The following is a 15,663-nucleotide window of genomic DNA, read 5'->3' as shown; positions in this document are numbered from 1 at the left end:
GTGAGAAAACCCTGTGATCCCGCTAGGGCCAGAATTGCAGGAAGAATGTGCGTGGTAACTCCCGTGAATGGGTGGAACCTCCCCGTAAAGAGAACATTAGCGTTACATAGTTATTATAATCATTGTTATTTCACTTGTATCGTTATGTGGTTCATTGTTGGTTTGCATTATTTAATAGCACCAATTGTTTCATAATTACTGTAAATTAAACAGTTCACTGACTGTTCTTGTCCTCCGTGCGTTGCATTCGGTCACCTGTATTACATGTGATCTGATGTTTTGTCAGGTCACTCTCAGACCGAATATATGGTCATGTCATGTGCACAAGCCCTTAAAAATACAATTTAGTTCAATTAAACAGATTTACCCTTCCGGCGGCTTCCATCGCTTGTTTATCTTGGTTAGCAAATCCAGTAAGCATTCTAGCTTGCAGGGCTCCCGATAATGCCAGGCAAGGCAGGAAACACATGATCACCAGACTCAATTTCCAGCTGAAGTAGAACGCGATGATGATAGCTACACCAATGTTGGTGAGAGAGTTGACAATCATGCCGATCTGTGATCCGGTAGCCTTTAATGAATAGGTCATCATGATTATTATTGTGATTTATAGTATGCCGTTGATTCCTTACATTTCTTAGTTTACATTAGGAAATCACTAGTATGACATGTTCCATTAGTGTATCTGCTATAATTTTATATACATAACATTTATTCTGTTCTATTCTGTTTCAGGATTAATCGATTTAGTGCTTGTATAAAGTATTCTTATGGGTCGAAATCTCATAGCATTTCCTGATATTATAGAAATATTTTTCCAGCTGACTCTTGTCTGCCCAAGGGGTTGTCCTCACTGATAGGAATGGTCATCAATTTCAGGTCAGTTGGTCTGGGGGTCTGACCCTTTGTACCCCACCATCAACTGATAATAGGTCCGAAGGCAGTCGGAACCATACAGCTCCATACAGTGTGTAGTGGCCATTACGGAAAACTGCAGATTGGCTACTATTCGCTGCAATACAGCTGATCTGCAGTTCTCTGCTGCGCCCACCACACAATGGAGCTGCATTATTCCACTCCATTCACTTTTTAGATTCGTCCCCCTACCTTAAGTATCAACCTGGGTGTCTAAGAATTAGAAATGAGCAAATAAATTAATAATGAATCTAATTTGTTATGATTTTCAAAAAAAATCTAATAATTTTGAATCTTCATTTTTCGGGATCCATTTCGTTGGAAGGGATTAAGATATAAAAAAAACTTTCCTCATCTTTTCTTACATCACCTCCAACACTGCTCTGGGTCTTCTGTTATTCCATCTCTCCATTTTGCCTTGGAGGCCAATCTGAGGCTGGTGATTGGTCTCACTTGGCCTCAATGCCGGAATGAAATAATGGAAACAGGAAGCTTTATCACCATCAGAGGCGGTGTAAAGACCGCTAAGTATTTTTTATTTTTTAACCCTTTTCCTCCCCTCTTAGATAATGAGGGGAGTTTCGATATGGAAATTATTTATTTGGATCAAATCTTATCTGCTGGGTGAATAAAAGGGATGTATCTGACCGGAAATGTGGGAGATTCACTTAGGTCATCAATATCTTTAGTTCAGAAAGCCCCCTTTAAAGGTGGCATCAAGGTAATATTTCCGTTTTGTCCTATAAGGGCTGAAGGATTTCACAGAGTGGGTCAACACTCGCTTTTATAAGTCAAAGCCATAAATGTTTACTACACTGGTGGCCATACATATTAATGGGGTTGACTTATGCCCTGATATGGACATCATAAAAAGGAGTTTCCTGCACAGGACCCACTTCTATACCAGTAGCTCACATTTTGGCAGGCTGGAATCATCCTTATGTTACATGGATTAATTGTATGGCCACCATAGATTTTGGAATTCTGAAAGGGGTTCTCTCTGATCCTTTAATTATTCCAATTTATTACAGAATTTCTAATTATGGCAAAAAGTACCGCACTTTCGATGAAAACTTGTTTAGTTCCAATGGTGCGTTAAAGCTGGAGACAACATATTTGTGCATACGTCAGCCACCTATCTCTCCAGTGCCCAGTCTAATTTTCAGGAAATGTAACACTTTTTGTCACTTATGAGAAATCCATTCTGTTTGATTGAAAGACGTTCCCTTTATTCCCATAAAAATAAGATATTAATTCACTCTTTATGTAAATTCTAAACCCTAAAGGCCAATTATTCTCACAAATGTCAAACAGATTGTTTTCAGTGATTGTAGGATCTGGAAAAGCTGCGTCTACAGAAGGATAGGTGGCATTTATCACTGGTAAATTGACAGCCGGAAGGAAAAAAAAAGACTTAGTGTAAAGTTATATGGGCTGCCAAACGGGAGTGACCAAACTGCTCTCTCAGAACAAATCTGTCTACATTATAAATGATCAGGACAAGAATAACACACTGTTTCTGATTTTATCCAAGTGCTGAAAAATTGTGACATTTACTTTTTACATTTTGGTAGCAAAACTGATCAAATTGGCTGGAAAATATAAATGTTTGTGAATCAGATCTTAAATGGGATATCAAGTTAAACATATTAGATACTATTATTATTATTATTATTATTATTATTAAATAGCTTTCTCAGACCTGATGAGAATGATGGACTTACTTTGAAAAGAAACATGTCAGGAAAACTGTATAATCCTGATATTTGGATGATAATTTTATAAATCCAGCTATGAAAATATAGAGCATGAGTCCAAGTATATTCAATCCCTTCCCCACCCATCCTAATTGTGGGCCTCAGCTTGTGCTGAGCAGTGTGAGATATCAGCAGCAGCATAGGAGGAGGGACACTGAGGAATTGTCAATCAAGATAAGAAGGTGGGTAAGATAAGTTCTTTGAAAAAGGATTATACAGCCATTCTAACACGGATTTCAACACTAACTACATTAGCCTCATCAGGCCAAAGGGATATATAGAAATGTTTGCAGTTAGCGAAATCTGGTGACAGATCCACTTCAAACTGCCACCAATGCCTTTAATTAACCTTGTATACACATCTGTACCACTTGGAATCTAATACAGCAGCTAAGAAGACGATGGGGCCACAGCGTTCCTCCCTTTGCTTGTCGTTCATCCGAGTGGGCATTAGAGTTATTTCTACTCCTATAAGGCAATGCCATACAGAGACTCCAACATAACACAAGGATTGCCTAGGAAAAAACCCAAACTCTGTGCACATGGCTCTGCCTGCCAAGTTAGAACCTATTTGCACAGGTCAGAAAAGAACATGGAACAGGGGCATAAATATAGTAGTTGTGTCAGTTGTCATCTCACCAAGACCATGAAGCTAAAGAAGCCCCAAATGGAGGAGACCAGTACAATGCACCCATGGTCATATCCAGGAAAAATCCATTGTTGAAATCTTGGACTGCCTCTGGATTCCAGTTTCCAAAACCCAAATCAATGTCATTCCAAAGTTATTTTTTATTAAGTAGGATTAAAAAATAATGTGTTATCCATTACATACCCCTTGTACTTGTGACGCATCTGTTGCCAGTCTTGTGGTTAAGGCTCCTGGACTGTTCTTAGGGTCATCAAACCAGCCAACCTCTTGCCCCATCATGGCTTGGAAGCCAATCTTACGTAGTCTTCTGGTGAGTAATTCTCCTGACTTAGCAAATGTGTATCCCTAAAGATTGATGAGAAACAATCGCACAATGGCCTGACCATGGTATTCTTCCCAAAACGTACATAATACTCACCTGTAAGAACTGTGTCAGAAAAGATACGACTCCAATGAGAACAAAAAGGACACAGATACCATTGATTTCATTCCTCTGCTGTTCCTCATCTGGTAGAGAGAACGTCTGTCAGAAAGGAAACACGTATCAGTGCGATAGATAGATAGATAGATAGATAGATAGATAGATAGATAGATAGATAGATAATAGAGAGATATATAGATAGATAGATAGATAGATAGATAGATAGATAGATAATAGAGAGATATATAGATAGAAGATATATAGATAGATAGATAGATAGGTAGATAGATAATAGAGAGATATATAGATAGAAGATATATAGATAGATAGATAGATAGATAGATAGATAGATAGATAGATAGATAGATAGATAGATAGATAGATAGACTGTGTGAATTATAAGAAAGTTAGAAAGTTCTTACTCCAAGAATCTGACTGAAGAGCAAGGCATACAGAGGGTTGACAGCGCCATTCACAGCAGCTCCAATGGAACCAAGTAACATATATGGCCACTCAGGAGCGTTGTATTTTAAGATTCGGGCAACTGGAGCTGGCTCAACATCATCATCATCATCATTCACAGTGCCCTTGGGTAAAGCATAGAATATTTCTTTATATAATGGTATATTTTTATTTGTTGTGCTATACTTTTTTTTATATACAAATCTTACAAAGAATCAGACAATGTAGAAATGTAAAGTTTGACTGTAGAAATATATGGCTTTTATCCCAAGCTCCTGCCAATTGATAGAGACTTTGAATAAAAGTCCATTATTCCAATACCAAAACCAATAGTGTAATTCAATATTGGTTTTATAAACCAAACATTGCATTTATTATATAGTGAAAATTAAATATTTTCAATTTATTTTATATTTGTTTTTTTTATTTTGTAGTCTTCCTTTTTACCCTGTTTTCATAGCGAAAATATTTCACGGGAACCTGTCAGGCTGAAAACACGCTATTAATCTGCAGATATGGGGTCAATCTGCAGGTTAACAGCATTATTATGCTGGGCGGCACCTGCCCTCAGCCTAATGCAGCTGGGAGAAAATTAACTATAATTTCCCTGGAAGCGTTCCCGTTTTTAGTCACAGGGGCGGCGCCAGTGCTGGTTCAGTCAGCGCTCTATGTATACAGAGTGGCTGCCATTGACAATTGGCACCAAAGGCTGGGGGTGCGGTTACAGCCGCCACTCTGTATACTTAGAGCGGTGACTGAACTGTCGCCACCGGAGCCTCCATGACTGAAACCGAGCCCATGGTCCTGACTGACAGCCAGCCCCAATACAGTGTCAATGTCAGTCAGGGCCAGGGGTGCGGTTTCAGTCAATGGGGGCAGCACCAGTACTTGTTCAGTCACAGCTCTAATTATACAGAGTAGAGGCAGTAACCGCATCCCCGACCCAGACTAAAAGCAGGCCCTATTGTCGCCGGCGTGGTTTCAGACACCACTCTTTATGCTAAGAGAATAGACTGAACTCGCACTGCCCCCATAACTGAAAACGCGCCTCCGGCCCCGCTAGACACTGGCTCTGTATTGAGGCTAGCTGTCAGTCAGGGTTGAGGGGGCAGTTACAGCCACTGCTTTGTACACTCAGAGCGGTGACTGAATTAGCGCCGGTGCCATGCCCATGACTCAAACGGGAACACTGCAGAAGGAATAAAGTTTTTTCCCCCGCAGCGCTAGTGCAGGTGTCGGCCAGCTTGATAACGCTGTTAACCTGCAGTGACTGAACCTGCCCAGCGCCCATACTGACTGACTATAGAGCCGGCTGTCAGTCAGTACAGGGAGCGCAGTTGCAGTAACTGGTCTGTATGCATAGAGCAGTGACTGAAACCGCGTCGGTGCCTCCTCTATGTTTAGAACATGAATGCTTCTGGGGAAATAAATTTAATTTTCTGTATACACTGTGTTCCAAATTATTATGCAAATTGGATTTAAGTGTCATAAAGATTTAATTGTTTTGTTTTTCAAATAAACTTGTGGATGGTATTGTGTCTCAGGGCTCAATGAATCACTGAAATCAATCTTAAACACATGTGATAATTAGTTTTCCAGGTGATTCTAATTAAAGGAAAACTACTCAAAAATGATGTTCCACATTATTATGCAGGTCACAGGTTTCAAGCAATATGGGAAATAAAAAGGATCTCTCTGCTGCTGAAAAGCATTAAATAGTGCAATGCCTTGGACAAGGTATGAAAAAATTAGATATTTCACGAAAACTTAAGAGTGATCATCATACTCTGATGAGATTTGTGACTGAAACAGAGCACAGACAGAGTTCATGCAGATAAAGGCATAATGAGGAAGTTTTCTGCCAGACAGATTCATTGGATTAAGAGAGCAGCTGCCAAAATACCATTACAAAGCAGCAAACAGTTATTTGAAGCTGCGGGTGCATCTGGAGTCCCTCGAACCTCAAGATGTAGTGTTATGGTCCGGTGGTAGGACCTCAAAACTGACCTGACACATATGACCAGAATATAGGACAAGTTCTGGGGATGTGGCAGCTATACTGACCGCAATCCTGATCCTATCCACACACACTAAAGGCAGCCGTGGAGCGTTCCTAAAATCCTAGACGCCACGTTCACAGCCTGAGAAACTGACTACCCCTAGAGAGAAAGCAAAGACCTCACTTGCCTCAGAGAAATAACCCCAAAGTTATAGATAGCCCCCACAAATAATAACGGTGAGTTAAGGGGAAAAGACAAATGTAGAAATGAAACAGGTTAAGCAAATGAGGCCCGCTAATACTAGATAGACAGAAAATAGATAGGAGTCTGTGCGGTCAGTACAAAAACTATCAAAAATAAACCACGCAGAGAATGCAAGAACCCCCACACCGACTCACGATGTGAGGGGCGCACTCTGCACCCCAGAACTAACCAGCCAGCAAAAAATCACATAAAAGCAAGCTGGACAGAACTCATTATATACTGAGAAACGTTTTCAAGGAAATAATGAGCAAACAAACTTAGCTTCTCCAGCAGGAGACTGGTCACAAGGAATATTCAGGAGAACTCAGAAACAGGACTGAATACACCGACAGCAGGCAACAAATGAAGGGCCAGGTGAATTAAATAGGCCCAGCAAAGCAGGAAATGAATCAGCAGAGCCCAGCCAAGACCAGCCATATCGCTAAAGGCCACCAGAGGGAGCCCTAGAACAAACTCACACAGTACCGCTCATGACCACAGGAGGGAGCCCGAGAACGGAATTCACAACAGTGTAGGATCCTTCAAAGGCTTGCTGTGGTGCATAAACCTACTATTCGGCCACTCCTAAACAGTGTTGACAAGCAGAAACGGTTGTAGTGGGCCCAGACATACATGAAGACTAATTTTCAAACAGTCTTGTTTACTGATGAGTGTCGAGCAACCCTGGACGGTCCAGATGGATGGAGTAGTGGATGGTTGGTGGATGGCCACCATGTACCAACAAGGCTGCGAGGTCAGCAAGGAGGTGGAGGAGTCATGTTTTGGGCTGGAATCATGGGGAACCAGCTGGTAGGGTCCTTTAAGGTTCCTGAAGGTGTGAAAATGACCTCAGCAAAGTAAATAGAGTTTCTGACTGACAACTTTCTTCCATGGTCTAAAAAGCAGAAACGTGCCTTCAGGAACAAAATCATCTTCATGCATGACAATGAATACCTCTGAGTCATTGGCTGCTATGGGCATAAAAGGAGATAAACTCATGGTGTGGCCACCATCTTCCCCTGACCTCAACCCTATAGAGAACCTTTGGAGTATCATCAAACAAAAGATCTATGAGGGTGGGAGGCAGTTCACATCAAAACAGCAGCTCTGGGAGGCTATTCTGACTTCATGCAAAGAAATACAAGCAGAAACTCTCTATAAACTCACAAGTTCAATGGATGCAAGAATTGTGAAGGTGATATCAATGAAGGGTTCCTATGTTAACATGTAACTTGGCCTGTTAGGATGTTTTGGAGTCAAATAGCTTTTTTGTTCAGTGAATGTGACCTCCTCATGCTGCAAATTCCACAAATGAGCATTTTCAGTTCTTTAAAACATATCAAATTCTACTGTGCCTAATAATTTGGAACAGTGCATTTTGAGTTTTTATTCATTTTGGAGATTATACTGTTATCATTGGGAGGTTTCTTCAATAAAATTTGATGTATACTCTAACGGGTGTTGACTTATTAGACTGACTGTCATTTGCACTGACCATTTAGGAAAATCCGAGAAAAATATCATTTGCATAATAATTTGGAACATAGTGTAGTGAAAAGATGTTGCATGAAGACCCATGAGCCACAGCAATTTGATTTAGAAACAGGTTGATTTGACCATTTCATTATTTACCTTCTTTATTTTGTCTGTCTCATCATACTGAGATAGGGGTTGTAAAGCCTCGGCTGTGTCCTGTACTGTCAAAAATGGAGTGTCAGGGACTATATTTGATAGCTGAGATCTTGAGCGATTACGAATAGAAGCACTGCAACATCAAAGGATATATATATGTTAGGATTCGGCTCTGCTGGTTCCAGAACAGTCATACTTGCAGTTGAGTAAGAACTAGAGTGTCAGACACATGTCTGTGAAGGAGCAAAAATGTCCTGGGCCTCATCAGAATTGGAAATTCCAGCCTAGCGAGGAGAAGCATTCAGCACAGGTGGCACTGATTAGAAGATGTGCAGAGGACCAGACGGGTGACTGGGAGGAGAGCAGGGGTCGGAGATGTCAGGGTAAGGTGAGAATTAGCAATTTTTGTATTTGAAGATTTGAAGCCCAATTCCACCTCCTGCTACTTGACTGACAACATCTATACTGTGTGACTGCAGGCAAAGGAGGCATCAGTCAAGCAGAAGGAGGCAGTGCTGGGCAGGGAATAGAGCTGGGGTGGCAGAGGCTTCAGACCCACAATAGCTCTTCAGCCTTATTTAAATATGCAAACACTGACTTCTCAGTAAGGGAGGAACAAACTGGCCATGTAAAGGTATTGCTGGACTTGTCTTTGAAAGAACTACATGCACATATAAATAGTTTTGGGGGTCAAATTCTGCTGACAAATTCCCTTTAAAAAGGGAATAGAAGTTGTGGTTCAGAAACTTCTTCCATGGTAAAAAAAATAGCAATAACTGGTCTATAGGTTAGCAAGATACAGGGAACAGATTATTTCATTTTTCTAGACTGTAAATATGGAGATCAATAGGTTAGTATGGAAGCTGGAATCAGAAAATGGTACAATATGTTTAACATATGATTCTTGAAGATGATTCTTTTATTTTTACTTTTGATCTATTACACCAATAAAGTATACTTTCATAATATGTTTTTTTTCTAATTTTTGATTGTGATTTTAAAATATTTTTGAAAATCTTTTAAACAGAAAGTTTAGATTTGAAAGGAATAATAAAAGTTTCTGCAAGGAATTTGTATGTTTTCTCTGCGTTTGTGTGCGTTTAATAAAGGTTCTCTGATTTCCTTCCACACTCCAAAAACCTACTGATAGGGAATTTAGATTGTGAGCTCCAATGGGGACAGTGATGTCTATAAAGCGCTGTGGAATTAATGGTGCTATATAAACAAGCCATAATAAATAAATGAATCTTTATGACACATTACGTGCGTCTTGTATAATTACACCTATTTTATATGACCTTTCCCTATATTCAATGATGGAACAATTCTTTCTTTCTTAGAAGTTCTAGTACAGATATTAAGTGTCAGGCTTCAAGTGTACATTAAGTCACAGAAGAAAAATGACATATTAATAAAGTAAAGGTAAAGCATTGAGCGCCCCCATACATTAATTACAACTCCGTTCATATAATTACATTTATTCACCATTACTTGTTATTCAAGACGTCTGTGAACTTTACAAGCCGCTCGTCGGCTAAGCCTACCGTAAGCTTGACTGATAGCTGCCTCGTTTGAAGGATTGAACTTTCTCCAATTTGGGCTCCTCAAATTCTTTTTCTTGATCTTAAAAACAAAGAAAGAATAAAAAGAAATAAAGTTTGGACATTTATAGTTAGAATCATCTAAAATGCAACAAGAAATTTGTATATTTTGGTATTTACTACAAAACATTTTTCAACTCAGCTATGCTGCTAAAACAAAACTTAAAGGACTGTGCTTGATTAGAGAGATACAGGGACATAACGATTGCGGTCGCGGCGTGTATGACCATGACAGGGCCCTGAGGTGGAGCTCCAATTTTAGCTGGATGTGCTCCCAAAGATGCATATTCAGTTGTAATGCACTACCAAGTCCTTGCACGGCAAAATATGCCGCCGGCAAATCAGAGGTCGGCAGCTGACGTTGGAGTGCAAGTCACCGGCTGTGCATGGTCGTGACATCTTGCGCTGCCTGTTGCTTGCTCTCTCAAGGCTGCCACCAGCTTCTGGGCTGGCTACAGAAGAGGACATTGCACTTCATGGGAACGGAAGAAGGTGAGCAGAAAAGTCAACATACATACCAGGATGGGGGATATATATACCAGGATGGGTGATATATATACCAGGATGGGGGATATATATACCAGGATGGGGGATATATATACCAGGATGGGGGGATATATATACCAGGATGGGTGATATACATATACCAGGATGGGTGATATATATACCAGGATGGGGGATATATATACCATGATGGGTGATATATATACCAGGATGGGTGATATATATACCAGGATGGGGGGATATATATACCAGGATGGGTGATATACATATACCAGGATGGGTGATATATATACCAGGATGGGGGATATATATACCATGATGGGTGATATATATACCAGGATGGGTGATATACACTCACTGGCCACTTTATTAGGTACACCTGTCCAACTTCTTGTTAACACTTAATTTCTAATCAGCCAATCACATGGCGGCAACTCAGTGCATTTAGGCATGTAGACATGGTCAAGACAATCTCCTGCAGTTCAAACCGAGCATCAGTATGGGGAAGAAAGGTGATTTGAGTGCCTTTGAACGTGGCATGGTTGTTGGTGCCAGAAGGGCTGGTCTGAGTATTTCAGAAACTGCTGATCTACTGGGATTTTCACGCACAACCATCTCTAGGGTTTACAGAGAATGGTCCGAAAAAGAAAAAAAATCCAGTGAGCGGCAGTTCTGTGGGCGGAAATGCCTTGTTGATGCCAGAGGTCAGAGGAGAATGGGCAGACTGGTTCGAGCTGATAGAAAGGCAACAGTGACTCAAATCGCCACCTGTTACAACCAAGGTAGGCCTAAGAGCATCTCTGAATGCACAGTGCGTCGAACTTTGAGGCAGATGGGCTACAGCAGCAGAAGACCACACCGGGTACCACTCCTTTCAGCTAAGAACAGGAAACTGAGGCTACAATTTGTACAAGCTCATCGAAATTGGACAGTAGAAGATTGGAAAAACGTTGTTTGGTCTGATGAGTCTCGATTTCTGCTGCGACATTCGGATGGTAGGGTCAGAATTTGGCGTAAACAACATGAAAGCATGGATCCATCCTGCCTTGTATGGAGCATCTTTGGGATGTGCAGCCGACAAATCTGCGGCAACTGTGTGATGCCATCATGTCAATATGGACCAAAATCTCTGAGGAATGCTTCCAGCACCTTGTTGAATCTATGCCACGAAGAATTGAGGCAGTTCTGAAGGCAAAAGGGGTCCAACCCGTTACTAGCATGGTGTACCTAATAAAGTGGCCGGTGAGTGTATATACCAGGATGGGTGATATATATACCAGGATGGGGGATATATATACCAGGATGGGTGATATATATACCAGGATGGGGGACATATATACCAGGATAGGGGATATATATACCAGGATGGGTGATATACTGTATATACCAGGATGGGGGATATATATACCAGGATGGGGGATATATATACCAGGATGGGTGATATATATACCAGGATGGGGGATATATATACCATGATGGGTGATATATATACCAGGATGGGTGATATATATACCAGGATGGGGGACATATATACCAGGATAGGGGATATATATACCAGGATGGGTGATATACTGTATATACCAGGATGGGGGATATATATACCAGGATGGGTGATATACTGTATATATATCAGGATGGGTGATATATATACCAGGATGGGGGATATATATACCAGGATGGGTGATATATATACCAGGATGGGGGATATATATACCAGGAAGGGTGATATATATATCAGGATGGGTGATATATATACCAGGATGGGTGATATATATACCAGGATGGTATATGCTCTCATACTGGTCCCCATGTCCCATGCTGGTCAAGCTACTTCTTCTTCGTGAGATAGTTGGTACAAGCAATTAGCTGCAGCAGACACATGTCGTTGTCTATATGACCAAACTAGGTTCCCATCTCTGGTCGTTAGGGACAAATACCGTCACTGCAGTTTGTGTAAGCAGGGACCCCGCTGGGAGACATGACCAACAGTCCAAGGGGAGTGATGAGGGATTCTTAGGTGAGAGTATGTTTTTGTTACACATCTCTAGGTTAGTTTTTAAACCAAAAAAAAGTAGAATTTAAAATCAGTAAAATATCTATGTGGTAGATAGGTTGATAGATAATTAACAGATTTTAGATAAACTCTTCTATTTTTATTTATTTATCTATGTGATATATAGATGTGTGATAGATAAATAGATTTATCTGTCACCTATCTAGATCTATCATTTAGCTAATCTCTAATACCTATTTATATATGAAATATACCGTATCCACCAAATATCTATTTGTCTAGATTCTTATCTTTCATTCTATCTATGTACAGTTGTACTCAAAAGTTTACATACCCCGGCAGAATTTTTGCTTTCTTGCAAAACTTTTCCTCCGCTCATGGTTAGTGGTTGGGTGAAGTCATTTATTGTCAAACTACTGTGTTTTCTCTTTTGAAATCATAATGACAACCCAAAACATCCAAGTGAACTCTGATCAAAAGTTCACCACCCCATTTTTTAATACCGTGTATTGCCCCCTCTAACATCAATGACAGCTTGAAGTCTTTTTTTGTAGTTGAACAAAGACCAAGAAAGCAAAAATTCTGTCGGGGTATGTAAACTTTTGAGCATAACTGTACCATCTGATTTATTTAAAACTTATCTTAAAATTAGGAAATCTACAAGATGCTTTAACAACAATAACTGGTTTGTACAATTGTAACCCAAAGTTTCTGATCTGATGGACAACAAAGAGCTCCCTATACCAGTTGCCAATGACTGGGACCCTCCAACACTGTGATGAATTAGTTTATTATTAGCACATATTGAATACTTTTTTTAGAGCCTCCTGATTTGTACTTTGGAGGGAATCAGGGGGTACATGTGAAGCTGTGTTACAATTCACTAATTTAAAGGAGACAGATCTGCTGATTTAGTTCCCTTAGAAAGAAAACATTGCAATTATGCTCAGAAAAAAGTATCACGTACTTCCTTTCTCCATTTCAGTAAGCGCTTTATCTCCTTGACTCTGTAGCGTCACTAGAGTAAAATACACTCCTTTTCTCTCCAGCAGCTCATCGTGGGTTCCTCTCTCCACCGCCCGGCCATGCTCAAATCCAATGATGACGTCTGCATTTTTGATTGTGGACAATCGATGTGCAATAGAAATGGATGTGCGTCCAAAACGAACCTAATCACAAAACATTTTGTATCCTAATCACATGATATATACAGATGCGTCCACTAGTGATGAGCAAACGTGCTCAGTTAAGGGGTTATCCGAGCATGCTCGGGTGCTGAGTGTCTCCGACAAGCTCGAGAAATATCTTTGAGTCCCCGCGGCTGCATGTATCACGGCTGCTCGACACCTGCAACACATGTAGGGATTGTCTAACAAACAGGCAATCTCCACATGTGTTGCAGCTACCGAACAGCCGCGAGACATGCAGCTGCGGGGACTCGAATATATTTTTCGAGCACGCCGAAGACACTCTGATAGCACCCGAGCATGCTCAGATAACAACTTATCCAAACACATTCGTTCATCACTGGTGTCCACCCATACCGTTCTACAAATTTCATTACAGTTTTTCACAGCAAGCACTGGATGGCCACAAAGAACATAAACATCTCCCTACAGAGTATCACAAAATATATTTTTAATTTTTTTTAAAATAGGTCATCTGGCGCCAAACATGTCGGCAAATAAAGAGCCAAAAGGGGAGGTAAAGAAGGACACATGCATTTCCTCACTTTACATATAATTAATTACCCAACAAATAAGAGCTCACTGTACTGTAATATAAAGCACAAAGGAGAACAATTTGGGATCATCATGTACATGATGTAAACTAATATTTAATTAAACTTGGTATAATATATATAATTCTTATGTAGGATTTATTTTCTATAGAGCTCCATAATCTATCTTCTTATATTCTATTCTATTTTTCATTTGTAATATATTGGAATTAAACATAATCTTTCTTCTGTGGATAATATTCTATCATCATTGTAATTCCTAAGTCATAAAATCTATTAATAATAATATTTTATAGTTTATATTGTATTTACAACTACAATGGAGCACAGGCGTACATTCTGTAGAAGGGAGGTGCCCTTTGGTAAAGCTCAAGCTGGGTCACACATTATGTTGCCAGGTTTTGATACCTAAGGAACAGTGGCGTGTGACAGCTAACATCAGGCATATCTTTTCATGACCCGTAGACCAATTCCTATCCTTGTTTGCACAATTACATGACATAGAGGTTATCCACACCAAATAGTAAAAGTGATGGGATCAGGGTTGGGTTCCCTGGCTGTCTCTATGGTCTAGGTGGCAACCGCATGTTATTAAATGGCTTTAATTACTTAAACATCGTGAAAATAAGCAAGTTTACAACAAGCTTGCCTTTTCTATTGGCTGTCATTTTCCTGCATAATGTTTGGCTGGTTTCCAAGGAGCTCGGCCTCCACAGCCTGGCTGTGTGTGCACTGTATTTATATTCCAGGAGAGCAGTTAACTCTTAACATACCAGACTGTTCTCTCTATCTCATTGATTTCTATATAGCAGTTAGCTGCTCATCTTCCTCCCCCTCCATCTCAGCTCCTGACTCATCTTCTCTTATCAGTACTGTAGTCATATTCTCCCCAGTATTAGTAGCTTCCAGACCAGTTTTCATAATCACTGGTCTGAGTCCTGTGCTTGGTTAAAAGCTCTTTTATCTTGATATGTAAATTTAGTGATAACAGTGTAGAATTAGAATAATGGTATACCATTAATGTGTTGCGGCAGGACAAAAACTTCTGTCCAGGAATATCATTCAAGGAGGAGCTCCTGCTCCCCAAGCATTGGAAATAAGGAGCTACACCTTTAAAACATTTGTCCATTATATTTTCACTTTATTTTCACTAAAACTGGAGGGATTAAAGTGACAGTGAATGGATTCACACGTACCATACACCATATACCGTATCAGTGCTTCATCTTTCAGGAGGTGACACTATGTGGCATTGTGGCCAGTAATCTACTGCAGTCTTTACATTCTATCAAAACTGCAATAATCTCTCTTCCTGAATGGATCGAATGTGAAGGCTGCAACCAATCAGTAGCCACTGATTGCCTGCAGTGATCACATCCCCCATCAGAAAAGGAAAGGAGAGTGATGGATCTGTGGGGGTTCAGTAGGTGAGTATCTGCTCTTCATTGTTTTAATAACCTTACGGAACCAATTTCGCTATAACAAAAATTTTCATGTTCCAAAATGACTATTACATCCAAACCATGGGTGCTCCTATGGGGTCCAAGTTCTCTCCATCTTTAGCTATTTTATTTATGGCATGGTGGGAAGAAATACATATATTCACAGATGATAATCCATTTCTCCCATGCCTTAATTGGTATGGGAGATTTGTGGACGATATTTTGTTAATTTGGCAGGGGGAGGTGACTAAATTTTCTGATTTTATGTTCTATCTGAATGAC

The 15,663-nt window shown here is 40.2% G+C and overlaps 1 protein-coding gene across 1 annotated transcript in view; it reads right to left on the bottom strand.

Annotated features, from left to right (window-relative positions):
• LOC143786297 (bile salt export pump-like) overlaps positions 1-15,663 on the bottom strand; it is a 77,149-nt gene that overhangs the window by 10,460 nt on the left and 51,026 nt on the right. The window contains exons 17-23 of the mRNA XM_077275567.1: positions 13,166-13,367; positions 9,624-9,702; positions 8,080-8,212; positions 4,165-4,329; positions 3,740-3,844; positions 3,505-3,666; positions 368-571 (exon numbers count right to left, since the gene is read on the bottom strand). Of these exons, the coding sequence (XP_077131682.1) occupies positions 368-571; positions 3,505-3,666; positions 3,740-3,844; positions 4,165-4,329; positions 8,080-8,212; positions 9,624-9,702; positions 13,166-13,367 (1,050 nt within the window). The remainder of the gene's footprint in view (positions 1-367; positions 572-3,504; positions 3,667-3,739; positions 3,845-4,164; positions 4,330-8,079; positions 8,213-9,623; positions 9,703-13,165; positions 13,368-15,663) is intronic.

This window comes from Ranitomeya variabilis, chromosome 7, assembly GCF_051348905.1.
Source record: "Ranitomeya variabilis isolate aRanVar5 chromosome 7, aRanVar5.hap1, whole genome shotgun sequence".
Taxonomy (NCBI): Eukaryota; Metazoa; Chordata; class Amphibia; order Anura; family Dendrobatidae; genus Ranitomeya; species Ranitomeya variabilis.
This window is presented reverse-complemented; position numbering and strand designations above follow the sequence as displayed.